Below are 11,602 nucleotides of genomic sequence, written 5' to 3'. Positions count from 1 at the left end.
GCTGCTCATAAAACTCAAAGTTTGAACTGAGTGCTACAGCTGGTATGAACATGATATTACACAGATAACGCTTTTATTTCTTATAACTCAACAATGACTTCCACTGGAATCTATTTTACTTTTATAGGACTGCAAATGCTACAACCGACTGAGGTTTTAATAAAAAATTAGTTTTTAAAAATAAAAATAAAAATTGATTGAAAGTAAAGGAGTGAAAACACAACTAAAGTAATCCGACGGAAAGCCGAGTCTCTGCTGACACTGAAAACAGAATGGTTTGGCAGCGGATAATGGCGAACGATAATAAGAGCCACGTGCACGAAGCAATGTGTAGAAAACATGACATCACACATCAAGGGGTAGTACTCTGACAAAATGCATGGAATCCCCCACTGGAGTCATCTGTAGAAACACTAAGACCTTTCGGTCAGTTTAAGACTTTTTTCCCTCTGACTTCCTCACTGAGAAAAATAGAGCGATCTAGTTTAAGCAAGAACGTTTTTCTGCCCAAGAAATAATAACACTTTTTATTGCACATGCTACACCAAACACGTTTTTACAACATACACTATACATTGAATTGAAATAATTATAAATATGTAATTTTATGCAGCAACGAATACTTTTTTGACAGTTATGCACAATTCTATAATATGAATACAATTAAATGTGCAGTCATAAAATTAGGTGGTATATGCTATCAGAATGGTAGCTCTTGTGGTTAAAATATTTCTTTAAAAAGTGCGTGCTGATTGGCATCATTCGGACATATACTGTAATTTAAAACTCGCTAGTCCCTCCTGTTTATTGGACAGCCAATCAGAGTTCGATGCTGCCTCCCCCTCCATTCAGACCACTATTTAGCATCCGAAACTGGGGTAAAGTTTCCAAAAAAAATTGGGAAAAAACTTCCTGCGAAGGGAAATCTGTGCCAAGCGACAGTTTGAGAATTGAATATTCCAGTCAAAACACCAAAGAGGGAGAGGAGAGATCAAACACAACTTGAAATTTGTCTGTCTAACTGCAATAACGGATATATTTCCTCACCACGGATTCTAAAGTGGAGAGCGTTTTTTCTGCCCTATCCTTGCATTTCTTTAAAGAGATGGAAGAGAGTTCAAGTTCTCCAGTCTCCCCTGTGGATAGCATAGTGACCAGCGAGGAGGAGTTGGACAGACAACAGAAAAGGTTTGGAAGGAAGAGGAGACACAGTAAAAAGTCGAGCGAGGACAGCAGTCCTCCGTCCTCCGTGAAACGGGGCAAAAAACCGAGTCCGAGCAGTACGCAGTCCTATGAGGAGCTGCAGAACCAGCGGGTGCTGGCCAATGTCCGGGAGAGGCAGAGGACTCAGTCGCTCAACGAAGCTTTTTCGTCGTTACGAAAAATCATCCCAACTCTACCGTCGGATAAACTCAGCAAGATACAGACTTTGAAGCTGGCATCGCGATACATCGACTTCCTCTATCAGGTGCTGCAGAGCGATGAGATGGACAGCAAGATGTCGAGCTGCAGTTATGTTGCGCATGAGAGACTCAGTTATGCTTTCTCGGTGTGGAGGATGGAAGGCGCGTGGTCAATGTCTGCGACCCATTAGCTACAAAGACGCCCTGATTAGGCCAAAGGGGTATGTTATGTAAAATGTGTATTGAAATCGTTATAATATTTGCATTACTGCCATCACAGCAAGTAGGTCAGCAGCAGAAACTAAAGATGAGTAGGACAAGTGTGGCAGTGTAATGATAGTCAAATCTGCTTTATTACAAGACGCTACAGATTGCAGACTAATCCGAAATTGTCTCTTTGTGGCATGTACAGATTTGGCCTTTTTTAGAGGCGATAGGATTAAAAAAATATTCAGATTCAATGTGAAATTTGAGAATCTAGGCACACTCAGAGGGCAGTGTTTACCTTTGCTGCAAGTACATTGGCAGGGTATTGAATAGGATGCACGGTAGGCCTAACATCCTCTGCAAAACTAGAAGCACAATGAATCAATAAAGAGTGAGGTTAAAGGTTATTGCTTTAGTGCTCCCATCCCAATCCACTATGTTTTTGGCTATAGACAGTGGAAAATACAAGTGTGGTAGGCAGAATCGGAAATGACATTACACAAGAGTGAACACTTTCTTCTCTCTTTAAGCTTCGTTATTAGTACTTTTATGAATCAGAGCCACCCCTACACAAAATAGATGAATGGTTAATCTGTGCTATGAGACCACTGACATCCTCATAATAGAAGAATCTAAAGATCATGAGAGAGGACACAGGCCTAACAGAAGCGCCAACCATGAACTGGTCCCTCATGGATAATTTAGCTTCACAATGGAACGTTTTCCTGTGCATGGACCGCAGAAATGGCTGCCCTTGAGTTTGGGCAGAAAGTTCAAACCAGCGTCTGATTAGGGGCATGAGTTAAAGGGTTGCTGGCTCGCTGCCAGAATTACTGTTGTGATTAGGACATTTCCATATTCCTTACGATTACATAACGCTAAAATGTCTTAAAGACGTCTGTAAGTAGTCTGACAGGCCTTAAAGACTGTAGCCTGCATTCTGCTCAGAGTACCCCATTACATTGCCATAATTTTACGCATGTTACGCGTGTTTGAAATTATGTGAAAATATTTTTTAGATAAATAAATTAGGATACATATAAACTGTACATAGTTAAGGCTGATCTGTTTTTTATTAAATTTGCTCTCACCTCATCCATTCAGTAGTGTAGTCTCACTTGCTGACAAAAATTAAATCTACTGAATTTATTAAAATGTAAAAGGCTTTATCACAGGAAAAAAAGGGCGTTTTACACGTTAAGGTGTTCCATCTCAGAAATGTCAAGGTCACACAGAATATCTCGCAGAGGATGTCAAGAGCTCTTCACGTGACCTGTTTCTGCACACATATTAATTTGTCGACCGACAGAATGAGGAGCACAGAAGGGTCGAATGCACAAAGTAGTTTAATAGTGATCATTTCAGGAGGGCAAAGTAGGCTATATGCATTTTATTGGTGTTGGGAGAATAACGGTCGCTTCTGCCTAAAGGTTTAGGCCACGGGTTGCCTATACAGACAACACTAATCGGTCGTCTCATGGTTTATATTTAAAACTATACTAAATACTATGCTAAACTGTACTAAAACAGATTATTCTATTGGCAGATGACTGACGGATCAGATAAACTATCTGGGATTAAAATTACAGGCGTGACAATGACGTTAACATTGAATTTATACTGCAGTGGCAAACAGGAACCGTTCATTTTGTAAACATATTTTTCGCCGTTTTTCAAAAACTCTCAGCTAAAGGCAAGGGGATTTTGTGCATGCTTATGCGTGTTTCCGTGGCCTTCTTCAGTAGAAAGCTATGCGAGTAGGTCTAATAATTTCTTTCTTTTCCAAATACGCACATATTATTACAGATAATAGGTCTAATGCCACTATATGGTTGGCGCAGGCAAACTCTTTCGTTTCCTAAACAGTGAACTACACAGATATGTTTCAGTGATGTAACTGCTATGAATAGTGCCGCGTGTTTACACTTAAATTCTTTTCCGCCGTTGCCATGTGGTACCACTTAAGGTCATGTAATTGTTTCATTAATTGCTTCCTATACCTATTGGTCTATGCACATGTATACACATAAAAATAAACAAACACTGTCGAGATATACGTGTTTTGGTCTGTTAGCATGTAGGCTTGAAAATTATTAAATGAGATTAACTAGACTTAGTAAGCCTATACTGTTATTTGATGTATTGGTTATTTTACAATAATCTTTTAAATAATATTTTGCTTTCTTTTTGTCTTTTCTCTTTGTAGACTGTTTACTTCCACTAAGTATGAAGACACCAAAGGATTAATTGAAGAACCATCGAACCTCAAAGACATTCTATGAGACGTAATGTGATACACAACTGCGGACTCTGGTTGAACACTTCAGGCATCAGGCATCTGTAAAGAAGACAGATAAATGACCACGAGTAATAACTGACATATTACATTGCGGTACCCAGTGTTCAGTGGCGTCTCCTGTGTCGACTAACACATTTATTATCTTTTAACAATGTTGGTATGATGATTGTACAGGAAAGCCATTTGGTATCTTTAAGAATACTATATTTCATGTGTTTTATCTTTAAATAGAAGTATATATAAATGTTTCGATACCACATATTGTACAAAGGCTATGTGTGATTATCGTCTGCTTTAAAAGGGACCAATGCAATTTAGAATCATTCTTTTTTGAGGTACGCTGCATGGATTTTCCTAGAGTATTGTAGACAGCATTCTCAAAATCCGTCCATTGTATATTTGTGCTTATTTATTAAAACTCATATTTTTTTGAACAATATAGTTGAGCTCATTGCTTTAGATAGAGCACCTTATTAGGTAACATGTTTACTCATGTCGTCAAACCACGTGGTTCTATTTTGTTATATATAGGGTTTCAAATAAGCTTTATTAAACTCAACAATTCAATAATAATATCCAATTTCAATATTACCTTACGCTTGCATGCAGTCTACTTGATTGCCATATTATTGCAAGTCGCACACCTAAGGAGCAGGCTACTATAGGAGTATGTGAGTTTTATATGACGCCAGATTCGAGGTGTTTTATCTAGGCGCGAAGAGAAAATGCAGAAAATACTTTTTGTTTGTTTGTTTAGCACTCTATTGTTGTGGAAAGAAAACACCAGCTAATGCCTTTATAAAAATGCACAGGTTCATTAGCAGAGGAGAATTGCAAGCCAGTTCTAAACTAATGCATATAAAAGGCTTGTCCGCCTTAATAACAAGTAATGGCGATAGCTAAAGGGAAATTCTTTAACGAGCAAAGGAGCCCGAACAACCGCAGATAACGACAGCAGCTATTTGCTAAGCTTTAAATACCGGACCCCTACCAGACCTCTTAATTTTTCCTTTCTATCTAAACCACACTCGCAAAGCATAAAATTGTTTACATCTAATTTTCTATAAGACTTCTAATTTTCCCAGACTTCATGAGATCCAAATCTCTAAAAGAGAAAGGGGCCGTGTGTCCACGCGCTGAGCAAGTAATGGATCAGGGACAGGAATGGAAATGCTTACATTTCTGCATAATGCATTCGACAAAATGTAAACATAAACGAGAAAGGTTGATTTGTAAGTGTTACTTTTCAGTATGGAAGTATTAAAGTTTAAGGTCTGCAGGTTTGTGCATTATTGGTTGTCGGCCTATGTAGATTATATTCTGGAAAACATTCAAAAACTTCTTGAGTTTTCAGGATCAAATCTATTATTTTGGTATTAAGGGTTATTCAATTATTGCTTCAACAAACCCTTCTAAAAGAAAACAATTTCGAACTACGTGAGGTTTGCTCTCCAGGTCCCAAAGTGCACATGCTAGACGTCTTGGCAATATGGCAGCATGTTCGAGAGGAAACACCTGCAATTTAGACTTACAGGTCTCATAATATCTTCCTGTGGCGGCCGCCTTGCAGGTTGAGAGGCCAAGAGTAACCAGAGAGGGAGGTTGCGGTGAGGGCTCGAACGCAGGGACCACACCTCTCACGTTGTGTGCACCTGCCCTATAATCACTAATATAGGGTGGGCTATCACTCGCTTGAAAATACAAATATATATTTAATCATTGGCATTGTGCAATAAGCCATTTTGTATTGTTTTCTTGTATCTGAGTTTATTAGTGTGATTCATTGTTTTTTATATATATTTTATGTCCCGCGCCAGCCTATGATTTATACTTCTCACAATTAGCGTGCTTTATGGTGCCGCGCGTTAATTTACTAAAATGCAGTTGCACAGACAGCAAATAATTTTGCCTTGAGGCAAATTAATCGAAATAACATCTGAGTCCAGGTTTGACCTCTGTGATTAAAACTAATGTGCATGCTTTAACACAACTATAAATGTTTAATCGCATTGCATAATAATTTTCATTTTCCATTATTGCCTTTCACAATACGCAGAGCTTTCAACTACTACATGAAAAATTCCCGTTTGGATAAAACATTTAAACCTAATAATAACGGTACCCTGTGAGTGATGGCCTTGCAATTGTAACAAGTTGCGGAGGATCACACAATGCTTTCTCATGCAGCGGGAATCTGGGCGCGAAAGCCCTCCTGTGCCTCCCCACCGGCAGCGTGTTTGATAATGGCTCATTATTCCAGCGATCACAGCCCCCTGCTCTCTACCCATGAGCCAAATCAGCTCTCTCCAGCGCCTCGGGCCACAGTTACAGCGCGCTGCGAACCCCAGATGTTTCCCGTAAAATCAGACGGAAAAAGCAACAAAATTTTAATTTGCAGTAAAATGGATAAAGTAAAGGTTTACGCTGCGTGCGCCTCAAATAGGATTTCATGTTCGGCTTGCTCACTCTAATGCTTAGGTTACGGTCTGTGTGTGTGTGTGTGTGTGTGTGTGTGTGGTAGGTGCAGCATTAAATTCAGCTCACGTGAGCAGCAGGAATAGACTACACCAAGCCAACGTCGTGCTATTTGGAGAACATTATTTCTGTACATCTTATTGATTGGTCTGCGCAAGACATTGTTGATTCGCACAGTGCAGAGACACACAGATGCATATACAGTCTGACTGACACACACACACACACACACACACACACACACACACACACACACACACACACACACACACACACACTTGTACATGTTCATTGCTGATAAATAATCAGCATAAACCTTTTAAAGAGGGTGTTAATGCATGTTGGTTGTGTTAAAGAGTGGAAAAGATGATGAGAATAAGGTGATCTCAAACAGTTTTCTTGTTATGTTTATGTGGATAGTGTCACTATTTAATTCCGTGTTCAGACAAGAGAAGACATTGATGTTCTCAGCACAAGTGAATCAGGTTAATGACATATCACTATTATTTAGAATAACCTCATTGAATCATAAGTTCAACTGAGGTGAGTAACCCTTTCACATGTTAGCCCTCACGACACAGAGACTTGCTTTCATCATTCCTTACGTGTCCTTTCCAGCCAGCTGTCTTTGTGTTTACAGGAAGCTTGATCAGTGTGGCTTATGACACTATGTGAAATGATTACATCTCCACGTTCCCTTCTTTTTTGAAGGTTCTCCACTGTTCTAAACAGGTGCTGAATGTTCCCCCTGCTCTGGCCCAGTGTTTACCCATGCTGTCCAAAGATCATTCTGAGTCGGCTCCAGGTCCAGTACACCACATGGAATTTCAGCCATGCTACTCCAAACATCGGCTGGCCCACAATTCCAGGCTCCGGGCAGCCTTGATGGGAATGAATGGCATTGGGGGGTGGGGTGTGGTGGTTGGAAGGGTGGAGTGAGGGGGGTGAGTCTGTGGGGTGGGAGGTGGGGGGGGATTCTGAGGCATGCTCAATGTCTCTACTGATTCAAAACCTCTAATACTTTGATCCCACGCAAAGCCATGCCTCATCAGGGACGGAGAGTCGCTCCCCGGCGCTGGCCTGGAGCAGAGCAGAGCACAGCAGAGCAGAGCAGAGCAGGGCCACGTGCATGGAGGCCAGCGGCCTGGCGACCCCGTAGGAAAGCTTGCGTGCACGAGCGAGCCCAGAGCCATCGAGTGACGTGGCAGTAGGACACATGCGTAGCCCACGGCAAGCGAGGAGCGTTTTTGGTGTCAAACCCCAACCGTGTACATGACCTGCAGATTCCAGGAGCGTGCTATAAGACCCCCCACCCCCCCCCCCCCCGCTACATTCATCATCTTTGAGCCTCTGACAGGGGTTCCTTTGGTCTCCTGTGCGGAGAGATGGCAGGTGGATGTGTATGGGTGATGTATGGATGCCAGCGCACTGCATTGCATAGGTTCCATATGGACAGGGCCTGCATTCATCTGCCATGTGCGGTTCGCCTACAAGTACAATTATGAGCAAATTCCCATACAGCCAAGGGGTCGTGGGCTTGCTGTTTGAAATCCCCTAATCTTCCTGTTTCAAGGCGTGTTGAGGAGGTGAATGATGAGGAAGGAGGCCATGATGTAAGGACGGTTGGGGTTTGCAGGAGATCGGCCCAAACTGACGGGAGTGCTGTTTGAACCGCTGCAAGGCGGCCTGTTTCCATGGCACCGTGGTGCTCTGCTCAGCTCAGGGGGTGCGGGAAACTGCTCCACCACTGCCACCAGCTCTCTCTGTCCTGGACAGGGTACAAAAAACAATTAAGCACCCCCCCACCCCCCACATACACACACATCCTGCCCATCCACTGGACCCCCCTCTGCCACTAGGAGATTTCCACTGCTCTTAGAGGGGGGAATCAAACTGGACAGAAAAATGGGTTAAGAACACTAAAGTGGTGGTAAGGATGGCTGTAAAAGGCTGTGAAGGAATGCATATGCTGGCCAGGGAGAAGGGTTTGGGTGGGGGGGTGAAATTGCAGGCAGACTGAAGTGGCTTTCCAAGGCCGGAGCCCTAGGGGTGTGTTTTGCTTCGGAAGAGTTTTTTCCTGGGTAATAATTCTATCTATCCTCCGCCACCTGAGGTCTCTTTATCCTAATCTGCCCCCTCTCTCTTCGGGGCTTTGCGGACACCTGACGGCACGCAGCGGGCCACACCCCGAGCTAAGCTAAGTGCACTTAAGAGCGACGCGGACTCATAAAATACATGATTATGTCAGCACACTGAGGGGAAATTGCTTTCCCACCACCCTAATATAGCGCATTCCACCCGAGTCGTGCCTCAGCACTGATCCTCGTGCAGCGCTGCTCGGCTCAGCGGCGGACGGGACAGCGCAGTCGAGGGTGGAGCACACAAAGATCATGACAACAGGAATGTTGTTGATCTTCAGTTCAAGGAGTCTCCCACTCCCAATAGCAACAGTTTGATTCCTTCCTACTGGGTGTTGACCTAAACCTTAAAGAGTCGAAGAAGCCCCTCACATCGGACCATTTGAGCTGCGCTGGATAAAAAAAAAAACACCCACATAAATGACAGACAAAATAACTATAAAAACCATGTTCTTTTTTTTAAAGACAATCCTATCTGTCAGGTTAGGGTGTTAAGCCAAGGGGTTGTCAGAGTTTACGGTGAGCGTGTTTGATGGCGGGGGCTGTGTGCTAGTGTAAGGGGAGTGCTGATCCTGCTCGCCCCTACTCAGAAACCTGAGCCTGGCCAAGAATGAGCCAAGAATGAGCCCACATGGGTCATGTTTGGCCACTGCATCACTTTCCTCTTCATTAGCAAGGGGGTCACTGGGGGTGACAGAGGTCACACGTATGCGCCCCTAACTGCGTAGACCGCTCGCTCTCACAGATGGGGAGACAACAGGCGCTGACGAGGTAGGAGGAAGTTCTTGACTTGTCCACGACAAGAAAAGTCAGAAGAAGAAAATCTGTACCGAAAAAGGTGAGCTGAATACATGTTAAATGTTAGACCAATGAAGAGAGAGAGCATCTCAGTACTGGCGCAGTAGTCAGTGAGAGTGAGGTCAGTTTCTATATTTATTCATTTCTGAAAAAATTCAGGGCAATGGAAATGAAGCACATCATTCTGTGTGTGTGTGTGTGTGTGTGTGTGTGTGTGTGTGTGTGTGTGTGTGTGTGTGTGTGTATGTGTAGGTGTGCGTGTGTGTTTGTGTGTGTGTGAGCATAACAATCAACTTGAATCAAAGCCCTCTGGTGGTAAGTTGTGATAAAAATAACAAACCTCATCCAATCATTTATGGGGTTGCATGACTGTCACCCAGTAATTGTGGCTGTATTGGCAACATTGGCTTGAGATAAATACTATTTAGATGTCACAGTATCCTCACCTCGAACCTCAATCAGAACTCTAACCTGGAGGACTGGACTCCGTATTCGCTTCTCTAGGCAAATGCACCGGGCAGATCGCTGGTCTTTAAATAGTCAATCATGGCATTACTGTAATCGGGAAGGAAGCCCTTCTCTTTAATCATGAATTAAACAGAACAGATACACTGGTGCCAATGAAGTCCAGCTGGCTCCAGTCTGTGCAATCAGTTTCTCACTCAGCTTTTTCCTCCGCTGAGAAGTGACCTTCACGAGACTTGACAGATGCCTGGTGAGGTTTCCTTAAATAATAAGCTTGCGTTCGTAACAAAAGTACTGTTGTTTCCAATGAAATGCAAGATGCCCTTTTATTTCAAACCCACTCCAAAGTTTGTTTTGATGAAGATGGACAGCGGGTCTAAGTCATTTCTGGGGAATGAACCTATCCATGTTGGTTAGAAATGACAAACAACACAAGAAACAAGAGTAGATGAATGACGTTTTTTTTGTTGTAATTTTGCAGTCTGGCCTTGCAAATTTTGATAATAACACTGCATTACTACGTCTCAACATCAGCTCTGCTCATTTAAGTCTACCCCCCGCTGGCAAATCAAATGTTTAGAGTCAAGTTTCTGTCCCCTTATAAAAAGGGAAACCAAAGGGGGGGGGGCAGGTATAATGCAGTCAGATGCTTTTCTCAGGATCCTCATCCCATATAGCTATTAAAGAAAACAGCAACCTTTTTTCTGGCTCTATTTGGTTCTTTCTTCCTATACATTTTTGAGAAGGGGGGGGGGGGGGTGGAGGTTGAAGAGACTGAGTGAGGGGTGGTGGTGAGACAGGGTGGTGGTGGTGAGACAGGGTGGTGGTGGAGGTGAGACAGGGTGGTGGTGGAGAGACAGGTGGTGGGATGGTAGTGTGGTGGGTGGAAGGCCGGTGGAAGGATTACTGTGCAGAAGTGGACGTGGTAATGCTTTCCTTATGTGGAGCCTTTAGGATAAAACATACAGTCTCTTTTACAAGGTTATTCCTGCCTGGGGGAATTGCAGTGTGAATGATGTGAAGGGAGCTCAAATTAAAAGTACTCTGAGGGGGTAAATCCTGTTCCTTTTTTTTTTCCTTTCCTTTTTTGATCTCGTATAGCAGGAAGGTGACAGGTCACCTGTATAATTTGGACTAACACAACAGGCATAAATTGATGGCGGTTCTGGTGTGTGGGTGTGTGTGTGTATGTATGTGTGTGTGTGTGTGTGTGTGTGTGTGTGTGTGTGTGTGTGTGTGTGTGTGTGTGTGTGCTTTTCAAAAGGTGTGGGAGTAGTTAATGTGAAAAATATGGCTTCGAGCCCAAAGGCTAGTTTATATCTCCTGTTTTGAGAGCAGAAAACAGTAGAAAAAGCTCAATGGGAGAACAGAGATTTCTCCGATAAAACAAGGGGCCGCACGGCAGACAATGTATGTCTCAGTGGGGAGTCACAGCCCGCAAAGTTTGTGTTGAATCTTTTCCATGACAAATTAGCATAAACATGTCCTCTGTGAGAGAGCTCAGAGGTTAAATCAGTAACGGCTTTGGTCAGAATGATTCATTCACATTCTTCAGTAACAGTTGCTCTTGTGTGGTGGGCTCTGGCACCACCTGAAGCACCACAACAGCACACACAGGGAGAGAGGCCTTCACCTGAGACCATGAAGTGATGGGTCAGCAGCCACACACACACACACACACACACACACACACACACACACAGACAGACACGCACACACACACACACACACAGACAGACACGCACACACACACACACACACACACACACACAGGTAGCTGAGGGTTCCTTTCAGCAGCCCAGACTAAACAGAGCGCA

The 11,602-nt window shown here is 43.2% G+C and overlaps 1 protein-coding gene across 1 annotated transcript; it reads left to right on the top strand.

The window, feature by feature from the left end:
- Positions 1–850: 850 nt before the first annotated feature.
- Positions 851–4,209, top strand: twist2 (twist-related protein 2). Its single transcript, XM_012836384.2, has 2 exons — positions 851–1,624; positions 3,817–4,209. Exon 1 carries the CDS (start codon positions 1,106–1,108, stop codon positions 1,592–1,594), a length of 489 nt encoding a protein of 162 aa, XP_012691838.1. The 5' UTR covers positions 851–1,105; the 3' UTR covers positions 1,595–1,624; positions 3,817–4,209.
- Positions 4,210–11,602: the final 7,393 nt, after the last annotated feature.

The sequence above is a fragment of the Clupea harengus genome, chromosome 2, assembly GCF_900700415.2.
Source record: "Clupea harengus chromosome 2, Ch_v2.0.2, whole genome shotgun sequence".
Lineage (NCBI taxonomy): Eukaryota > Metazoa > Chordata > Actinopteri > Clupeiformes > Clupeidae > Clupea > Clupea harengus.
The sequence above is the reverse complement of the archived record's forward strand: the minus strand, read 5'-3'. Positions and strand labels throughout refer to the sequence as shown.